This window comes from Emydura macquarii, unplaced genomic scaffold (genome assembly GCF_026122565.2).
Source record: "Emydura macquarii macquarii isolate MOO-44397 ecotype Brisbane River unplaced genomic scaffold, CSIRO-AGI_Emac_v2 contig_1253, whole genome shotgun sequence".
NCBI classification, from domain to species: domain Eukaryota; kingdom Metazoa; phylum Chordata; order Testudines; family Chelidae; genus Emydura; species Emydura macquarii.
The window spans coordinates 74,631,154-74,653,234 of record NW_027131390.1 but is presented as its reverse complement, the minus strand read 5'-3'; the positions used below and the strand labels follow the sequence as shown (position 1 = coordinate 74,653,234).

The 22,081-nt window shown below is 36.8% G+C and overlaps 2 protein-coding genes across 4 annotated transcripts in view; one reads left to right on the top strand and one right to left on the bottom strand.

Annotated features, from left to right (window-relative positions):
• PDK1 (pyruvate dehydrogenase kinase 1) overlaps nt 1-22,081 on the top strand; it is a 26,621-nt gene extending 4,540 nt beyond the window's left edge. The window contains exons 2-12 of the mRNA XM_067549239.1: nt 1,262-1,403; nt 6,415-6,486; nt 7,330-7,514; nt 7,831-7,926; nt 8,228-8,305; nt 13,597-13,673; nt 14,563-14,661; nt 16,019-16,129; nt 17,481-17,594; nt 17,683-17,845; nt 21,866-22,081. Coding sequence (XP_067405340.1) covers nt 1,262-1,403; nt 6,415-6,486; nt 7,330-7,514; nt 7,831-7,926; nt 8,228-8,305; nt 13,597-13,673; nt 14,563-14,661; nt 16,019-16,129; nt 17,481-17,594; nt 17,683-17,823 — 1,115 coding nt within the window. The 3' untranslated portion in view covers nt 17,824-17,845; nt 21,866-22,081. The remainder of the gene's footprint in view (nt 1-1,261; nt 1,404-6,414; nt 6,487-7,329; nt 7,515-7,830; nt 7,927-8,227; nt 8,306-13,596; nt 13,674-14,562; nt 14,662-16,018; nt 16,130-17,480; nt 17,595-17,682; nt 17,846-21,865) is intronic.
• Nucleotides 20,306-22,081, bottom strand: part of LOC137153644 (neurabin-2-like) — a 66,570-nt gene continuing 64,794 nt past the window's right edge. For all 3 annotated transcript variants that reach the window (XM_067549232.1, XM_067549234.1, XM_067549233.1), the window contains one exon: nt 20,306-21,896. In XM_067549232.1, the coding sequence (XP_067405333.1) occupies nt 21,729-21,896 (168 nt within the window). In that variant the 3' untranslated portion in view covers nt 20,306-21,728. The remainder of the gene's footprint in view (nt 21,897-22,081) is intronic.

Below are 22,081 nucleotides of genomic sequence, written 5' to 3'. Positions count from 1 at the left end.
AAAGAGTTTGATTCTTCTGATAGACCAGTTGAAAGTCCAGGAGACTGAAGTCCTGGAATAAAAAATGTTAGATCTGGAAAAGTTTGATTTGATGATCCAAGTCTATGCCCCTACCAGTGCAGGATTGCTCCCTATTGTACATTTTCTAGAGTTTTTCTGATACTAGTTTAAAAGTTTTATTTAGCCACATAAGTACAGGATGGGTGCTGTGAACTTAAGCTGCCCCATGTTTGTATTACCTTGGTACTTCAACCATCTTTTTAAAGGACCGCCTGTAGAGTGGGAGTGAAGAATTTCTAACAACTGTATCCTGTAGTGTCACCTATGAAATATGTGAGATGATTCAAGAAAATTTCCATTGACTAATATTTTGCTATGTCCTCATCCCAGACCAAGTTTTTATGCCTAAACAAAATTTGACAGTACATGTTTTTCATGGAAGGATCCCTTGACAGAGCTGTTTAAACAGTACCTCTAAATTGTGGTTGGGTGTTTTTAAGCTATAGTCTGAAAAGGAATTGGTCAGTGTAGAGCTCTATGTCACTCTCCAGTTTTGTGGAATATTCTACATTTGAGCTGAATCAGGCTCTCTGTTCCACCACATGCCAAGTCAGGCATTGTGCCACAGATGTTGGAAAAAATGTGACCTATACAAATACCGTTTAGCTTAGGAAAAGATGCACAGAGCTAGAAAGATAGGAGATAATGAGTTCTGGACTTACCTGGAGTTTATCACCCTTCGTTTCTGGACACTTTAAAGCCCTTATTGCTGACAGTGTCACATCTCAACCCTAAAAGGATCATCTAGTCCATCCTCCTCTGCTGAGGCAAAACAACAAAAAAAGATAATCTTATATGAATGATAGAGCCGTGTGTTGGGGATGTGAAGGTACACGGTTCAGATCCTGTTGATCCACGTTGCTGGAGCTTTATGGTTGCATGTGACATTCCCCTCTGCTCCCCCTGCCTCCATATTCTTTGTAAGCGACTGACTTATTTAATTCACAGTGAAAAACATCTTTTAAAACAATTGTTCCACAGTGACAAATGAACTAGCATCTGTCAATTTTTGCTTTATGATAAAATAATGGCGTTTTACAAAGCGTCACATCCATGTTATCCCTGTGTTCAAACCTGGTCTAATTTAACCTCAGAGCCAGATCACAAAAAATGTGCAGGAAAATAGTGATCTATAGGTGTATAAAGACATTCCACAGATGTTAACTTTATTCTTATTTTTCCATATATATTTTGGTTTTAGGATCTGAAAATGCTTGTGAAAAGACTTCGTTTATGTTTTTGCGACAAGAGTTGCCCGTAAGATTGGCAAACATAATGAAAGAAATAAGTCTGCTTCCAGACAACCTGCTAAAAACACCTTCAGTTCAGCTGGTGCAGAGCTGGTAAGCACTCTCTTGTATTTGTTATTTTACTTTTAAAACTTATTTTTGTGCAAGTATACTAAATGGCATAAAGAAAGTAAGTGACTGCATAAGAAACTCTTCACATACTTGTTTGTTACATGGTAGCATTAAACAATTTCTTCTGAAAGTTATTGTTCCTATCAAAAATTATATTTTTAAAACATCCTGGTCTATATTAATATATTGAGAGAATGTTGAGTATTTTACTTCTAGCTAATCACCATGTTTTTACTCCTTGCTTTTCTTTCAAGAAAAAATAGACTAGTCAGTTTCACTTCTGTTTGTACTTCATGTTCAGTCAATTCCACTTATCCTTCTAATTCACTAGCCCACTGTTGCAATATTTAGGCTGAAGACACACTGCAAGGGCATTTGTTTATGTTTAAGATGTTTCATAAGTTAAGACCAGAAGGGACTTATCTAGTCTGACTTCCATAACACACAGAATCTTGCCCATTAGTTTCCACATCAAACACTTAATTTTTGTTTTATTAGAGCATATCTTTTAGAAATGTATCTAGTCTTGATTTAAAGATTTCAAGTGATGGAGAATTCATCATATCCTAGATAATTTATTCCAATGATTAATTGTCCTGACTGTTAAATTTGCACCTTATTTCTTGTCTGAATTTGTCTAGATTCAGCTTTCAGCCATTGGCTATTATGCCTTTTCTAATAGATTTCAACCATTAGAAATCTCTTCATTTAGGTAATTATAGGCTGATCATGTCAACTCTTAATCTTCTTTTGGAAACTAAATAGATTAAGCTTCTTAAGTCTGACTAGAGGCATGTTTTCCAGACCTCAAGTAATTCTTTTAGCTCTTTTCTAAAGCTTTTCTAATTTTTCAGCATCTCTTTTTGAAGTGTTGATACCAGAAGTGGTGCAGTAATAGTTTCACTAATAATGCATAGAGAAGTATCACCTCTTCACTCCTGCTTGATGTTCCTGTTTATACCTCCATAGATTGCATTAGCTCTCTTAGCTACAGCATCACACTAAGGGCTTGTCTACACTCCCCTGTAGTTTGGACTATGAGGGTATGAATAGCAGTGTGCACCAAAGTGCTGCTGTCTGACTCCCCCTCCTTGATGCTGCTGGTGTGAACTAAAAGGTTCCTGTTAATGTGAACTAGGAACCTTTTAGTTTGTACTTGCAGTGTCCACAAGAGGAGTTCAGAGCAGCATTTTGGTGCACACCGCCATTCACAGCCTTGTAGTCCAAATTGTGAGGCAGTGTAGACATTGCATTAAGATTTTATGTTCAATTGATTATCTGCCATTATCCCAAATTCCTTTTCACTGTCCCTGCATTCCAGGATACAGTTCCCCTTTTGTAAGTGTGAGCTACATTCTTTGTTCTGAGATACAACTTTGCATTTGTATGCATTAAAATGCATGTTGTTCAAATGAGCTTGCATTACCAACCAATCCAGACCTGTATATCTGTCTAAGTGATCTACCCCCTCCATTTTTTTTTTTTTGGACCAATGTGTCGTCTGCAAATTTTACCAGCCATGATTTCTTCATTAATAATCCAGAAAAATATTTAGTACCTTTGAGCCAAGAACAGATCCCAGCGGTATAACACTAGAAACACCTCTACTGGATGACGATATCTTACTTAGGCTTGGTCTACACTGGCAGTGGCGGTTGATGGGAGATACGCAAGCTACATAACATAGCTTGCGTATCTCCTGTCAACATACTTATGTTCACGTAGCGTGGTGTCTTCATGGCGCTGCGTCAACAGGAGATACCCTCTCGTCAACGCTGCCTTACTCCTTTCGGGGAGGTGGATTAATGGAGTCGACCGGAGAGTGCTCGCCGATCGACTGAATGGGTCTACACAGACCCGCTCAATCAATGCCACTGCATCGAGCGGCAATTAAGACATACCCTTTGTTATTTTGTGGTTTGTTAACCAGTTTATAATCCATTTAATATGGACTACATTGATTTTATATAGTACAGTTATTTCATAAGAATGTCATATAGGATTTAAACAAATGTCTTATAGAAGTATAAGTATATAGTACAGGGGTGGCCAACCAGTCAGAGACGAAGAGTCAAAATATAGATGTAGATATCCAAAGAGCCACAGGTCTCTGGTCAATTTCACTTCTCTTACCCTCTGCCTCAAGCTCATTCCTCAGTTTCGGCAGCAGCTGGTCAATTTAACTGACAGTCTTAAAGAGCCACAAAGACCAAAGAGCCGCATGCAAAGAGCAGCTTGCGGCTCGCGAGCCGCATTTGTATAAGCAAAGAGCTGCATGCGGCTCCTGAGCCGTGGGTTGGCCACCCCAGTATAGTATGTCAGTTACCTTTATCATTTTTGGATGAGATTATAACTTTGTAAGCTAAAGTTTGAAAAGACCTGTTTTCCATAAAACAATGCTGAGTGGCATTGATTATGCCACAGTCCTTTAATTTTTTTTATAAGGGATTCAGTTTCCTAACTGCCAATTTATATTGATGGCTATCACCATCCTATTTGTTACATTATTTTTAATTGCCGCTTTCATTTCTTCTCTTAACCAGGATGGTTTAAACCTAAAATGCCTTTGATTGTGGAATTGTATTTTTGGGGCATCTAGAAGCATTCTTAAACAACTCACAATTAACATTCATATTTTTAGGTTTAAGTTTTCCTCTCACTCATTTTGCTTGCAATTGTGTAACTTTGGGAGATTGGCCCTTTTAAAGCATCAAGCATATGTACTATTGGTTGGGACTATTCTGTTTGCACATAAATGGAATTTGGTCATGATCATTTGAATCAAGGCAGCTGTCAATTTATCTGTATCCATCAGAATGAGGTCCAATATAGAATTACCCCAAATTGTTTGCAATACTTGTTAGAAAGTTGTCAATTATAATTTAATTATAATTAAAATGATCATCCAAGGATTTTATACTAGTGGCAACATGAGACCTCTGATTGATGTCCCCAATATTGAAATTCCCCATCATAATACAATTTTTCTTTACATTATAGGTAGATGGTTCTATTCCCTCAGTTGATTTGGGGATCTATAATGGATTCCCGCCTAGTAACTCCATCTTCTAATTTATCAGTTAGAATATTAATTCATAATTATTCCAGATCCTGTTCTTATGAATTGTCAATATTGATTTGGAGTCCTACCTGCCTCCCCTTCTGCCTACTTTTTTTCCTAAACAGTGTATCTGGTGATTTTAACATTCCAGTTATGTGACTCACCCTATCAGGTTTCAGTAACACCAATGTCAGATTTCTGATAGTAAATGAGCATTTCTAGTTCTTCTTGATTCCGAGCCGTGTAGCACTGGTATATGGGAGAGTAAATTTGTTTGTCTTATGTCCCTTGATTCTTTACGAGTGAGATCTTCAGTCTCATTTATCTGCAGTGTGTTTACCCAATGCATCCTCCCAACTACTCGAGCTAGTCTGTTCCACCCCGAAGATTGGTTCCCTTTCTTCTGAGATGCAGGCAGTCCAAGCCTTACATCTTCCTTTCTCCACAGAAGGGGATCCAATATTCCACAAAACCTCTGTTTTACACCACTCTTTTTTACCACACTTACCTGCAATATCTTCTGTTGGCTCTCCTCTCTCACCCATGGGACAGAAAGGATCTAAAAATCACCTGTACTTTCTACGCCTTCCACTCCCTTCTAAGATTTTGGAGCCTTCAATGATCTGCAAAATGTATCTATTTATATTGGATAAGTCATGGAAATGTTGGATTTATGTTTTGTAAAATCTGATATTAACAAATATAAATGTTGGCCCAATCTGACATTGATGTCCTTATTAGTAGTGGTATTGCAAGACATTTTATAGATAGTTACCATTACTATACTGAACAATCATGCACTAGCAGTGAAATTAAATACATGGGCCAGTACTGAAAATCTTTCCATTTTCAGGGTTGTTATTTGCACCTTGTTTTTTGGATTTAATATATAACTATTTAGGCAGTTTTACTGTCACATTAAGTACTGATTAAGAACTTTAAAGGATTAGCTCATTTTCTCCTATACATTACTTAAAATAAATCACAGCATTAACCATACTTTAAAAAAAATATGTAAGTGTGGCAGGGACTTACTTGGTTTGGCTTGGGCTCACCCACTGCTCTGTTTCCCTGGTTAGGATTCCCCCTCTTCCTCCTCCCCCCCCCCCCTCCCCCCCCCCCATAAGCTCTCATGTAGCAAATCCCTTTGTAGTTTCTGGTTTATTAAAACAACATCACAGTTCAATGTCAACTTAAATCAAAACCAGTCTTTCCTCAACTCATAGTTCTTTCAGCCCTTGGCTAGGTGTAATAGGTGGGTCCTTCCCAAATCTAGGTCTTGCAGCCTAGTGTTTCCTAAAGACTCTTTCCATTAAGCCCCATCCCCTCATGGCAAATAGCTCCAGCCAAATCTTTCTTTCTGGCTGTTACAAAAAGTCCTTTCCCATGCATGCTGTAATCTTAGCTCTCTGACACTAGCCTTCCTGTTCTCTGGAAGTCTCTCCTTCTGTAGCTGAGCACACTCCCTCTTATGGAAAGTTCCATTGCTGATCTGAGGGTCAAGTGACGTCTTGATTATCACCTGATCCCTAGCCTCAAAACCTATCAATCACCTGGTAAGCTCAAGAAAAATATGACTAACTTTTTCAAGTGTGAAAAAACATTTTAAAATTATTTTACTGAGTTTTAATATTTAGTTTATCCATTTGAATTATTAAAAATTTTAACAAACTTTACAAAAAGCTTTTGGCAGGAGAACAAGCCAAGGCATTTTCAGCATTAAAGATATTATTTTGAAAGCGCCTGAAAATAGGGGCTGGTAAGGAAAATGCCTTTTAAACCATAGCTATAACATGACTGTTGTGGGTCTATGCTATTGTTCCTGATTACAAGTTAAGAAATGTTAAAAGAAAATAGTTAATGTCTTCACAAAATAGAAGATCTGTATGAAATATCATGACAAAAAACTAGCATACAGGATTTATGTTTTAGGTATGTCCAGAGTCTTCAGGAAATCCTTGATTTTAAGGACAAAAGTGCAGAAGATTCAGAAGTTATTCATAGGTAGGTATATTTTAATATACTTTTAAATATGTATTTTTATAAACACTGGCAATATGAAGGTTCACATTAAGAAAGCACTCTAAGGTTATGTCTACACAGCAACTAGACAGCTGCATCTGGCCTGTGCCAGCTGCTTGGGCTGGTAGGGCTCGGGCTGTGGGGCTGTTTCTCTGCTGTGAATACTTCCAGGCTCGGGCTCCGAAGCCCTCCCACCTCGCAGGGTCCTAGATCCTGGGCTCCAGCCCAAGCCCTGAAGTCTGCATAGCAGTGAAACTGCTCTGCAGCCTGAGCCCAATGAGCCTGAGATGCATGGATGTCTCGTTGCTGTGTAGACATACCCTAAGGGCACTGACCTTTTAGTAATGGCTAAATGACTCACCATTTTTCACTAAATCAAGAAAAATGAATGTTTCCTTTTGTTTATTTGATTTGCCAAACGTAGAATTCTGGTCCCAGAAACTCTGTGAAACTGTAGAAATTGAGAGCGAGTAGAATGGTATGGTTTAGGTAATGGCACATGCAACGTAAATTTTACTTTTAGTTCAGTTTGTGTCTCCAGCGTATGAAGGTAGTTGCCATCTGACAGCCACGTGGTGATCTCTGCAAGCATTGTTGATCTCCAGTTCTTACTGAAAAATATCTACCTACAAAAACCCCTGTAACAAATGGCACCCTTAATGGTAATTTCAGTTAAAATGAGGATCAAGCATGACTTACCTTTTTCTGCTAAGGTGGTTTTGTGCTGTATCAGTAAATAGTGGGCTTCACTTTCCTTTGCTGACAGGAATTGAATGAGTGTTTAATTCACTTGAAAGTGAAAAATTGACAATGCATTAATGTTAGATTTACAGATACTGTGATAACAATCCGGAATCGACACAATGATGTAATTCCTACTATGGCTCAGGGTGTGATTGAGTACAAGGAAAGCTTTGGTGTTGATCCAGTGACCTGTCAGAATGTGCAGTATTTTTTAGACCGTTTCTACATGAGTCGCATTTCAATCAGAATGCTCCTTAATCAGCACTGTAAGTACTACTGTTAAAGTGAGGAAAATCATGAATGGAATGTGTTGGTATATCTTACATTTATTCTTAAGTGTTGGTTATTTACTTAAATGTGCTACTTATAGCATCTTTTTTAAACCATTTGGAAACACCGGTGTATACCTATAAATCATTTTTGGTTATCAGAAAAGCAGATGAACCATTTTTCTTTAAGAATGCCACAGCCAAAAATTATAAACTATGTTTATACTATTCCATTCTGTAACACTGAAGACATGAAAACCGTAAAAATTGTGAAATCACATTGCCTATTAAATGTTATTTTCTTTGTTGACAGCTTTGCTATTTGGTGGGAAAATTAAGGTTAATCCAGCTCATCCAAAACACATTGGAAGCATTGATCCTAGCTGCAATGTTGTTGAAGTTATTAAAGGTAAATTCAACTGAACAAGAATTTTGAAAAGGTACATTAACATCTATAGCCAGAACTAATATAAATCAGGTTCTTATATTGTACTAAATTCATCCTTATGTGGAGCAGAAAGCTCCAGTTCAAATTTAATATGGTTACAGTTCTACCAATATTTCAGCTTTTGTGAGAAAATGTGAAATATCCACAATAAGAGTGCAGAATGTTTTTGGTTTTTAGTTGATGTTCTTTTCAGCAAACATCTGAAAAAAAGGAGGGAAATGTATTTTTTGTATTTATATTTTTCTGCTTTGATTTCCTGCAGATGGCTATGAAAATGCTAGGAGACTTTGTGATTTGTATTACATGAGCTCTCCAGAACTTGTGCTTGAAGAGTTGAATGGTAAGTGTGTGTGGGAACTGGAGATCCTCTTTTAAATGAGGAGGATCAGTCTGAGCAGAAGGTATTCTGTTAGTTTTAGAACTGTTGGTCACAGTAATTTTCAGCCTGTGGTCTGTGGACCCATGGGGGTCCGCAGACTACGTCTAAGGAGTTTGCGAAAAGGTTGTCATTACCACAGAACAGTGGCTTTCAACCTGCAGTCTGTGGACCTCTGGAGGTCCGTGGACTATGCCTAAGATTTCCAAAGGGGTCCACACTTCCATTTTAAATTTGAGGGGTCTGCAAATGAACAATGTTGAAAACCACTATTCTAACAGCTTTAGCAGTCCAGTCTTGCCCTCCGCCCCAAGATCTTTTGTATCTCTCCCCACATTTCAGTCTTTACAGTAAGTTTATAGCTTTCTCACACACCCATCCGCTCTATGGCTCTTTCTTATTTTTCCCTCCTATCTCCTTTTATTATCTGTACAACTCATAGATTCAACCAGGATTAAAGCTGTATTCCAATTTCTGTCTTTCATTTAGCTATCAACCACTTGATAACTTAGATGTGGCCACGTAAGCAATTTAGGCCATGTAAACAAGTATTTGCACCACCAATTGTGACAAAACAGCTTTTGAAAATTTGACAACAAGCATGCATACACACATGCAGCATAATTCTTATTTTAAAAACTAATTGGGGATTGAGATGTTCATAAAATCAGAAAATTCATGAAATTCATGTCAAAATTACAGTGGGTCCAGAGGATAAATTGCAATGTGGTATACTGGATCACATTTTTTTTGTCCTTCAAACACTTGCAAAGCAATTTCAAATGCAGTGACTGCATTGGAATGCGTAGGAATGTTGAGTTGTTCTTTATCAACATCGTGACATGATTTTTTTTCCCCCATTGGGAAAAATGGTTCATATAACTGGTCATCTGTAAGATTGGTGTTTGTAAAATTGAGGTTCTACTGTGTATATATACATGCATGTGTATGCGTATATTACAGTTACGCCAGCTCATCCAAGACGTATTGATCCAAACAACAATGTTTTTGAAGTTATTAAAAATAAATTCAGGCAGATCTGCTAACAAGAATTTAGAGTGATCTAAATTCCATCTACAAATAATTGCATGAGCAAAAATGCACCCCTAATTATTTATGCTTGCAAAATTGAGGGCACACAAAGGAAAGCCTGATTAAGGTTGGGCTAAAAGTTAGACCTTAATTATATATTATTTGTACTTACCAGTTTTGTTCTGACTTTGGTAAGCTTATCATTCCGTGTCAAGGTAAAACACGTTCTCCTCCGTACTCTGAGCCTGAGTGTTGGAAATACTTGTAGAAAAAAAGCATGTTAATTGCTGCAGAAGCCTCTTAGAAATTTTGATTATATTGTAAAGTATGATGAATCACACTGTAGTTTATAGTGTAGTTACAGTTTGATTATAGAATCATAGAAATGTAGGGATAGAGGGGACCTGGAAAAGTAATCAAATCCAGTCCCCTGTGCTGTGACAGGACCAAGTAAACCTAGACCATCCCTGAAAGGTGTTTGTCTAACCTAGTCATAAAAATTCCCAGTGATGGGGATTCCACAACTTTCCTTGGAGGCCTTTTCCAGAGCTTAAGTACTCTTATAGTTAGAAAAGATTTTCCTAATATCTAACCTAAATCCCCCTTACGGCAGATTAAGCCCATTCTTGTCCTACCTTCAGTGGATATAGAGAACAGTTGATCACTGTCCTCTTTTTAACAGCCCTTAACATATTTGAACACTATTATCAGGTGCCCCTTCAGTCTTCTCTTCTGAAGACTAAACATGCCCAGTTTTTTTAACCTTTCCTTAGAGGTTTTCTAAACCTTTTATCATTTTTGTTGCTCTCCTCTGGCCTCTCTCCAATTTGTCCACATCTTTCTTAATGGGTGGCACCCAGAACTGGATACCATACTTTAGCTGCGGCATCACCAGTGCTGAATAGAGTGCGACAATTACCTCCCATTTCTTACATACAACACCTGTTAATACACTCCAGAATATTAGCCTGTTTCACAGCTGAACTGCATCACATTGTTGACTCATATTCAAGTTTTGATCTATTATACCCTTGGATTCTTTTCAGCAATAGTACCACCTGGCTAATTATTCCTCATTTTGTAGCTGAACATTTGATTTCTCCCTCTCAAGTATTTTGCACTTGTCTTTATTGAATTTCACTTTGGTAAATTCAGACCAATTCTCCAATTTGTCAAGATTGTTTTGAATTCTAATCCTGGCCTTCAAAGTGCCTGCAATCTCTCCCAGCTTGGTGTCATCTTTAGATTTTATAAATATATTCTCCACTCCTTTGTCTAAGTCATTAATGAAAATACTGATTAGTACCGGACCCAGGACTGACCTCTGTGGGACCCCACTAGATACACCCTCCTAGTTTTGACAGCAAACCATTGAAAACTACTCTTAGAGTATAGTGTTTCAGCCAGTATGCATCCACTTTATGCTAATTTCATCTAGACCACATTTCCCTAGTTTGCTTATGAGAATGTCATGTAGGGCTGTGTCAAAAGCCTTACTAAAATCAAAATCCAGATATACTACTTCTACTGCTAGGCCAGTAACCCTGTCAAAGAAGGAAATTAGGTTTGTTTGGCATGATTTGACAAAGCTGTGCTAGCTATTCCTTATAACACTGTTATTCTCCAGATGTTTACAAATAGATTGTTTAATAATTTGCTCCAGTATCTTTCAGGTATTGAAGTTAAGCTGATAGAGCAGTAATTCCCTGGGTCCTCTTTTTAAAGATAGCGGCCATGTTTGCCCTTTTCTGGTCTTCTGGGACCTCAATGGTCCTGCAGGAGTTCTCAAAGATAATTGCTAATGGTTCCAAGATTACTTCAATTAGTTTAAGTACCTCCAGTGAATTTCATCAGGCCCAGTCAACTTAATTAATATTTATACAAGTTCTTTCCCTATTTTGGCTTGCACTCTTTCCCCCTTGTTAATATTAATTGTGTTGAGTATCTGATTGCCATTAACCTTTTTTCCAAAGACTGAAGCAAACTAGGCATTAAACACCACAGCCTTCTTGATGTCGTCAGTTTTTAGCTCTCCTTCCCTGCTAAGCGGAGGACCTACACTTTCTTTCATCTTTCTCTCGCTTTTAAGTTATTTAAAGAACCTCCTCTTATTGTCTTTCATGTCCCTTGCTAGGTGTAATGCATTTTGTGCCTTAGCCTTTCTGATTTTGTTCCTACATGCTTATGCTATTTTTTTGTACTCTTCCTTAGCAATTTGTCCATATTTCCACTTTTTATAGGATTCTTTTTTTGATTTTCAGGTGACTTAAAAGCTCCTGATGGAGCAGTGTCTTACTATTCTTCCTATCTTTTCTTCGTATCGGGATAGTTTGCAATTGTGCCTTTAATGTCGTCATCTTGAGAAACTGCCAGCTCTCCTGAACTCCTTTTTCCCTCAAATTTTCTTCTTATGGGACCTTACCTACCAGTTCTCCGAGTTTGTTAAAAATCTGCTTTTTTGAAGTTCATTATCTTTATTCTGCTGCTCTCACGCCTTCATGTTTTTTGATAACTCATTATCACTGACTGATATAACTGGAATTGTTAGTTTATTATGTGATTGAATTATTTATTGTTACTACCTTAGTTTCATACTTAGAACATATATTTTTACATTTTAGGTACATTAATTATGCTAGTTCCTACTACCTTGTAATTATGCTTTAATGGAGTCAGCTGGTTTTATGAATTAGTGTTAATTACAGGCATTAAATTCATAAAGCATGACCATAGTTTAATTACACTGTAATTGCAATGTAACTACAATAATAATTGACACTGCAAAGTGTAACAATTTTTTTAAGACCATCTTTTTAAAAACAATTAATTTATTACCTTTTCTCCTTTATTCCCCTTTCATATTTTATTACTACAAATATTTTCAAATAACATCTCAACTTCTTCATATTCCCTGTAGTTGTAGAGCTCTGCACTCATTCAGTGTCCCACAGTCTTGTTTTTGACAATCCAATCTCTACAACAACTAATCATGATATCACAAACATAGGATTAGGACTTTAGATGATGAATAAGCCTCAAGAACAGGTTTGATGTTCTATGTCCAACACTTGCTAGCTCAGATTTCTCCCGTGTGTTAAGGCTGCTCTTTGTCATTCTGGAAATGCAGCCTGGACCTAGAGCTGACATAGCCAGCCACAGGATGATCACCTCAGGGTAGGGGGAGCCTTATGAAGAAGAGCTTCTAGACTTCACCCTATGGCTGGTGTAAAGTTGTGGCCAGGGATTCTCTGCACCTCAGGAATGCTTAGATACTATAAAAGCACTATGGGGCCATAGCAGCTAATGCTGCTTAAACTGAGGGCCTGACTCGGTGTCCAATGATTGAAGCACAAAGGTAGTTCAAAGCCACCTTTGCACGTCCCTGATCCTGGGCCAGCTGTGCATTCTTCACCCACCACTTGCATGGGTTAAACTGAAGCCCCATTTGAATCCAAGGTAAAATAACTACTAGCCTGAGTGAGGGACCAGTACAGGCCTGGCATATTTTAAGATCCACTGTTTTTGACCTGCTAGGGTAAACAGCACTAATTTCTGACTGTAGTAGCTCATGAAGTACTGGCTGCTAAAACTGCATGGGAAAGATTATTGCAAAGTTAAATAGGTTGGTGAACTGATGGAAATGTTTTAGGGCCAGTAAACTTTTCCAAGCACTGATCTTGGATTGGTAATCAAAAAGAGGAAAAATCAGTACAGGAAAATATCCCTAGTAATTTTTGTTTATTTATTTTAAAAAGTGAAAACAAAGGGAGAGATTTGGAAATTTAAAAAAAGCAGAATTATCTAGCAAAAGAACATTTGTCAAAGGTTTCTGGCTACATCAGCAGATCTTTAAAGAGATTAATTCATCCAAGAACACATTGTATTGCAGTTATTGTTCAGATGTGTTATATAATAAAATGCAATAATATTAACAGAAATAGGTTTTTTAGCAGAAAAATTAATTTCTACAAATAAATTAAAACAAACTTTTCACATTTCTGAAAGAATATAGATTTTGAATGAGTTTTGACAAACATGATAGTAACAACTGTTTTCATTATTTCTATTCAAAGTCTCTTTTCATTTCCCTGAATTGTGTTTCATCAGTGAAAACAACCAAAACAAAACCAGACTATTTGTTATTTGTGCTACTTGGATATTGCCAAAACTAATAGTGGGCTTCCAATATGTTGTCCAATTGATTGGGTTTCTTTCTTTTCCAGCAAAATCATCAGGACAACCCATGCAAGTAGTGTATGTACCATCCCATCTCTACCATATGGTTTTTGAACTTTTCAAGGTTTGTGCAGTAGTATTACAGTCTTCATGACATATTTGTGTACTGAAATGTGGTAAGTTGACATATTGAACCAGTTTTTAAATAACTTGCAAATTTGTACCTGCAATTGCAACATGCAGACATCTAAGTTCCTGACTGCACCCAGTCAGGTAGGTAGATGTCTAAATCTTATCATTTGTACACATAAATGACTGTGTGTAAAATCAGAGGCTTTGAAAATGTGTCCTTTATCTTAACCATTCATACAGCAATACTGGGACTTAGGCCACATCTCTTCAGAATCTTTTCTAATGCACAGAGAATCCATGCATGCTGTAATTTAGTCAAAGTATTGGAGCAGTTCAGCACTAAAGCTACATTTTGTCATATGCCTGTAGACTACTAATTTTTTTTCTAATTGACTCAGACTGGAGAAACAGTGAAATTATGACATTACACAAGACTGGTAGGTGAATAACTGAGAGGTAGTCAGACTGTGTAAAACTTTGTTTTTCATTAACAGTTGCTGGTATTTAACTCCACTGGCTTAATTAATCCTTGGAGAGAGGATGTTTCTGTAAGAATTCAGCTCCTCTCCCCTTAAAATAAGGTGAGCTCATGATATACATCTCTAAATGTCCCTCAGTAAATATCTAGCAAAGCCAGGGAAAACCAGACTTCCTGTTCTTGGTATTTCTGTGGTAAAAAGCAAGCAGAAAATGTTTTTTGAAGAAATATTTTTATTATATCTTTATACAGTATGAAGAAGCAAAAATGGAAATAAATCTACAACTGGGCGCACATAACTGTTTTCCTAAGTTGACATGTTAACTGCACAAGTTAAAGTTACAATAAAGTCTATGATTTGATTAAAACAACTTATTGTACTTCAATTTGAAATATTTCTCAGAACGCAATGAGAGCCACCATGGAACACTATACTGATCGATGTGTTTACCCTCCAGTTCAAGTACATGTCACATTGGGCAATGAGGATTTAACTGTGAAGGTAACTGCTTTGTTAGATACTTAATTACTTAGATGGGAAATAGTGAATTCAGAACCTGGGAGGGAATATTTTATTACTAATGGGTGATCTGATACTGGTAGTTTGTACCAATGCTGATAATGTATTGTGTAAGGAATAAGACCACTGTGGGATTTCAGGCCTTGGGTCAATGATGAATGGGAACATCATAAAGATGTCTCAGCTCTCATGTGAATGGGAGATTGTGGCATCACCTTACCCTTTCAACATATTTATTCTGTTACATGGCTATAATGTAAATGAACTATGCTTCTGTTGAAGGGTAAACTGCCATTTTACGAATGAAAGATAGCCAGCTTTGTACAGTTTGTCTAGTGCAGGTGACTTATAGGTGGAAATAACTATTTGAGTGAGGTGCAGGAGAAGCGTGGAATAAAATAAGTATTGTGAGCATTATAAGTCCAGTTCAGGTTAAGCATGCCTAAAGTAGGCCTTGCAAAAATATTTCTTTTCAGGGTAGCATTTCTTATGTGGTTAGTGTTGGACTTCCAAGGTTGGTTGCAGTATATAGGTTTTCCTTAGAATTTATCTTCACATTAATAGAAACAAATATTCAAATTTGCACTAGTAGTACCTAAGTTCTAATCATTGCGCTGTTCTGTAGCATCTTTGTTCCTAAAATGCCAGCTAAAGCACTGAGAACTTTGCATCCATAGGATTCAATTGATATGGCCATTGCTGACTTTTACTGAACCTAACTTCCTCCAAATGAAGATTAGAAATGGAAAATGAATGAGGGTTGGGTAAGAAAAAGCAGTGCAAAACATGTAAATGGGTTGTAGGGCTTCTAAGGGTATATATTCACAGCAGTGAGCCTCCCAACCCATGGGGACAGAGTTGGGCTTGTACCACTATGCTAAAATTATCTGTGTAGATGGCTCAGGCCCTGAAGCATAGGGAAAGAGGTGGGCTTCAGAGCCTGAGCTCCAGCCTAATCTGTAACTTCAAATTGCCATCTACACAGCTATTTTTAGTGCAGTGGTGTGAGCCTGAGTCTGCCAACCTTGGGAGGCCCACTGCTGCCAGCGTGTAGACACGGCCTAAGGAACTATGTGTAAAAGTGGATAATGCTTTTTGTGACAGCAGTTTGGGACATGTAATTAACCTCAGCAGGGGTGTGTGTGTGATTTGTTGTGATTTACCAGACTAGCTGATGGTTTTCTTTATAAAGTCTGATCCCAAGATTTAATGACAACTGGAGACTATATAGTCTTCAGACTTCCTTTGGACTTTATTCTTTATGAAAATCAGCTTTGTGTTTCTGTTCTCTTTTATATACAGGAACCTAAAGTTAACAGTGTGTTCATTCATGTTGTAGATAAGTGATCGTGGTGGTGGCGTTCCTATGAGGAAAATTGATGGACTGTTCAACTATATGTATTCAACTGCACCACGTCCCCGTGTTGAGACATCACGAGCAACACCCCTGGTCTCTAAGCCTTTTCTACTTTATCCTCTGTATATGTTTGGTAATTGGGAAGGCAGCAGTTAACTGTATCTTTGCACTACTACTTGCTTTGCAGATAAGTAAATATAGTTTAACAGGTCTGGTGTTAAAGGTTAATTAAAATGCTTTTCTGAAAAAATAATTCTACTTTTCCTTCAAGCGTTGAAGGAGGAAAGAACAAGGAATGACATTTCTTGAACTGTTGTAGGAGTTACCGCTATATGTTTCTGGAGGAGTATAGGACTCTGAACTCTGGTCATTGAAGCTGAGCAAAAAAGGAAATTAATTTAGGAATTGGAACTTCTGCTTTTAAAACTGCCTCTTCTTTTGGATCAAGTCCATGCTTGTCATTTTGAGTGAAATAACAGCTCAGTCGTATTATCCCGACAAAGTACATAGCACGTGGTAGTACTGATAAAGAGTTTACTCCTATGGTCCTTGCAAAGTCCTACTGGCTTCAATAGATGTTTAAAATATATAATGGTCAATAACTACTGCTAGATGTTACCATCACATTACTCTGCCTAGAAGTCCTTTTTCCCCTATGTCATTCAAAATATTGGCCTATTTTATTAATAACTTTCTATATCCAATTTAAAACCATCAAAATAGAGAGTGAAAGTACTTCTAATTCAAATTATTTGGTTCCAGAGATATTGCACAAATTAACTAGTGAGTAAGTTAAAGGCATTATTATATTTTTAACTTTTGCCCAGGGTTTAATTGTTAATGATTTAGGACATAATTTAGACCACAAGCAAATTTAAGGAGATTGTCTCTTGGACTACTTGCCCTCTTATTGGCAATTGTATAACATCTCTCTCTGACTTAAGTATCTGCCTTCTCAAGATCAGCAACAGCCAGACAAGTGGCTCCATGGAAATAGAGAGAGTCATCCAATGTTCTGTAACAAGACAGAATACTTGCTCTAGTGCTCTTGCCTTAGGATAGCTGCAAGTAATAGCGCATTGTATAGCAGCTCTCAGAGGGAGGGTTTGCTCCTTGTGGTTTCCAGGCTCTGCACTCCTCTCCCCCTCAACAAAGAACGAGGAAAGTTTTTGGGTAAATGGGTAGGAAAGGAAGGAAATTTGAGGTATGGAGGAGGAGAGTAATACTTAAGATTTGGACTTCTCACCATCTCTCTGATGTAATATGATGATTACTTTTCTCAACTGCTAACATGTATCCAGCACTACACTAACCCTAGCTGGATTTCCTCTAAATCTAAGTGCAGATATTGGTCTGGTATGTTGACAAATCTATCTTTTGCAGATTATGCAGTTAACTCATGTGCTTTTCTCTTCCCCCCTCACATCCTCCCTCCCTCCATCAGGCTGGGTTTGGTTATGGTTTGCCTATATCACGTCTGTACGCACAGTACTTCCAAGGAGATCTGAAACTGTATTCCTTAGAAGGTTATGGTACAGATGCAGTTATCTACATAAAGGTATAGTTTACCACCTTAATTTTAATAAAAATGTTTAACATTTGCTTCAGCAAAATATACTCTGCTATAGCTTCTGCTCTCTTTACAGGCTTTATCAACTGAATCAATTGAAAGGCTCCCTGTGTATAACAAATCAGCTTGGAAACATTATAAGGAAAACCATGAAGCAGACGACTGGTGTGTGCCGAGCAGCGAACCAAAAGACATGACCACATTCCGCAGTATATAGTTGCCTAACAGTTCAGAAAAAAGTAAATGTACTTTTATTGTCTGTTTGCAAAAGGACTGATTTGCTGGGTTACACCAACCATGGTTAAATACTTTTTGGATATGTGTTTAGTGAGGAATAATAGGAAGTTGAAGTCTATAACAGTTTTCCAATACTACCTTGGGGAATTAAACTGTGCATACTTTGTTTTAATTCAGTTAAGAAATACACCCTTAATTTGTTCCACTTTTTATTTCCTGTGGCTATGTATTTCTACAGGTAGATCTAGGGAGCAGTAATTTCAGATTTTATCCTGTACAATTTATTTCACAGCTGGTTTGAATAGCACAGCTCACACAACTTCAAAACTCTCCTAATGGAAGCATTATTGAAATAGCTAGCCAGCGACACCACTTCATTGAGCATTAGATGAAATTCTCAAATGATCTAAACGTTGATGAATGAAACATTTGTTATTCAACACATTAATAGATTTATAAAATCCATTATGTAACCCTTTCACACTTCTCAACCAGCTTTTAGCTAAGGAGCTCAAAAGCGCTTTACAAATCTGAATAAGTTGAGCAAAATTAGAAATGTTTGAATTTAAACATAGACGCTCCAATAGAAAATCCATGTATTGTTTTACTTTGACTGAGATCAGTGAATCTGTACAGACTTTTAGTAGTAGTGCATGAGCCCTCTCAGAAAGCATGAACTCTCTTTTAGCAGTCTACCAGGTCAAAATAAAGCAGAAGATGGTAATACCTACACAGGTCTGCCTGATCACAACCTTGGATTTCTTGTTATTGAATAGCTAAGGGAAGAAGCTGGAACAGTAACTATGCTGTAGTCCTATTTTGTGAGGGATGACTTCAGGTGAATTCCTCAGCTGTAGATTAAGGATAATGCTTCCCTACATCACGGGTATTGTGAAGGCAAGTTCTGTTTGTGTGCCACATCACCATTGTGTACAAGTACACAAAAGAATACACTGTACGACTATTTCCTGATCAAATTAATGCCCCATTCCTGAAACTGGATCCACACAGGAAAGGGCTTGCAGAATGGGGTCAAAATTTATACAAATGAGGAGTGTTTACTAAATGTTTGCATCTGTCACTCTTGACAACCTAATGCTAAAACAGCATGTGTTTTTAAAATGAAATATATGTTCCAAAGCTTATGTTTAACGTGTTAGAACTTTTCAGAACAAATCGTATACAATTTTGAAATATTTAATCATACTTCCACTTAAGAATTCAATTTAACTGATTTTAGTAATGTGTAAGAACAAATATAGCAAATCTTTCTAACGGATAGTCTGCCTGTAATGAAAATCCGTCCAAAGAACACATGAAAATTCTTGTAGAGTTCCGGAAGTAGAAACCTTGGTTTGTATCTTTGCTATCTATGGATTAGCATAAATTTTGATAATCAGAACAAGACAGCTTCCAATTTAGATATTTCTGTGATGGAAATTAACTGTTTAGTAAATTTCAGTGTGTGCAGTATTTAATCCTAGTCATGAGGGTTGACTTGCTGTGATGTTTGAGTTACTTCACTACAGTAGCTGGTTCAAAAGATTGAGATACATATAAAATATTCATTACTGTACTGAAAAAATCTCTTACTGCTAGTTGGCTGTTAAGTATGAAAAGAAAATGAATTGGTTGCAGATGTGATAGTGAAATGTTATACTCAAGTTATACTCTTTTGAAATGCTGGGATTCAACCCTAAATTTGTATTTAGAATTTTGGGCTTATGTGTGATAAAATGAAGCTGCAATGTGATTTTTTTTCATATTGAAGCAATAAATGTGTCCATTAATGCAATTTATAAAAAAAACAAAAACAAGCATTCAGTTGACTTATTCCGTGGGTGGTTGGGACTGAGAAAGTTATAAGGAGCCATATAACCCTCAGGTGCCATGGGCTGTGGTAGTTGATCCTTTTCTGCCCAGGTGAGAGGTACTTTTTCAGAGTCATTCATGCAGCACAACCAGTCACCTTAGCTGTACCTATCTGCCCCTGTTCAACTGCCAGAGCACTTCAGAGACAGGCTTTTGAAACTACTATTCAGGTATCCTCACAGATACAGCGCTCAGCTCAATGGCCCCAACTTTCAGATACCATGAAGCTGACAGAAGGAAAAACTCTAGCACACTACATCAACAAACTCCATTCCATCAATCAGCCCCATCACTCATTCCACCCCTACGGAAGGGGGAGGAGGCCAGGGGGTGAGAGGGAAACAGTACCTGGTATTGCAGGTTTTGCACCACCCTAGAATTCTGACCAAGCCTCCTCCTGTCCCAGCAGCCAAAAATTCTCCTTTTTTGCCAATAACAAACTCCTCTGGTCAATTAATCGACTAGATGCCAGGAATCATTAATTTTAATTCTAAGAAAATTAGTGAGTTTAAAAGTAAGCAAACCAAAAAGCTTCTTTTCTTCATTAAAACTTAGAATTGAAAATAGAGAAGACATTTAATAGAAATATGGCCTTTTTAAAAATTTATTTGGAAATTAGTATGCATGTGCATTTCCACACAGTACTTTCTCTGGAATTCAGAAGAGGTAATTTTCCATATTTCAAACACTTGAGAAGTGTCAGACGTGAAATCATTTAATTAAAAATGAAAAACATTAATTCATATTTTTAAAGGAGAACTTGGTCCACATAATTGAAATACTTAAATTCAGAATCAGAATTCCAAGATCTTGTCATTTTCTATTCCACTCCACGATGGAATTAACATTTTTATTCCATTATTTTTCTGAAACAAAATCTAATTAAGGAAGTGCTTTTGTACTATTTTTACAAGCTATTAGGCAATCACACAAGAACACATATCACATCATGTTCTAAACTATTCCAGGAATCAAATCCTCCTTTAAAAAGAAAGTCTACAGTCTACAATTCAACAATTAAATACAATGCAGAAACCCAGTGCTTTATTGATACATTTTTCCTACAATTTTCATCTTGGTATTTTGAGTATGGAAAAACAGTAATATTTAAAATTAGCAAATATATAAATTTGGTCCCAAAAAATCTTGTAGTGAGTAGAAAAGAGAAATATTCATTGCAAATGGATCTTATTCATAGCATAAAACTATAAAACTATATTATTTAGGAAAAATATGTATAAAAATGATTTTATGTTTACACCCTATTCCAGCACCCCATAGTGTATCTTACAGAGAGAATTTAGTGTTATGCTTAGCATAAGTAGTTTGTGGAAACTACTTACTATTCTCAGAAAGTTGCAACATATGAAATTCAAAATCAGCATATTACTACAGTAAAATTAAAAAAATGGACCACTGGGAAAACAAGAGTTTGAAGAAAACAATTAAATTTGAAATACATGCTTTGTTTTTTTTTAAATAAATTTGACATTACTGTTTTCTTAAACTTAATTTTTTCACTATACAATATTAGTGGCAACAGATAAACAGTGTCACATTGAATTTAATGGCAGGATTTTCTATTGTCCCTATACCATATTCAACCCAATATTTATAGTTTAAGTCAACTGCAAGAGTTGACTAATATTTGAATGAATACTTCCCCTCCCACCTCTAATGTCACATCCCACTTTCCACAAACACAGAAGTTTCAATGGATATTTTAGGGAGTATGGTGTTTTTACATATCAGTCATAGAAGCGCACACAGTACTTAAGGCAGAAAGTTAAATTATTATCTATTAGTACAGGCAGAGTCAACTAGATATAAAAATACTGAAACCATTATTTCATTTTAATGGAACATGTAATGGGGAGGGACTACAGAAATTAAAGTAGATAACCTACCATGTTAAACTGTTGCATTTTCCCTCCCCAATTGTACAATAATATACAATTTTGTTGCACTTCTTTAAGTTGAAGTAAGTCTGTGCTAAAATAAAATTCAGCCATTTTAGCAGCTTGATTCTACAGTGGCTACCACTTTGCCACTCTTGCGAACTTCTCTCTCCTTCTTTTGAACTTTTTCTTTCTGTTTTTCCAGTTTTTCTTGTGTTTTTTTAATATCCTTAATTTTCTTTTTTATTGTAGATCGGTCATTTTGGCTGGAAACCCCCAGGGCCTTTAAGAGAAACTGGATTTAGTTACTCTGTTTTTAACAGAAAGACACATCAACACTGGTTTCAAGAAAGTATTACGGAAGCTGCAAGAAATTGTAATTCTTTCTAGCTCAGATAAAGAGAGTAAATCTAAAGAAGATCATACTTTCTAATAAATGATATAATAAAATCAAATTAAACTTTTAAA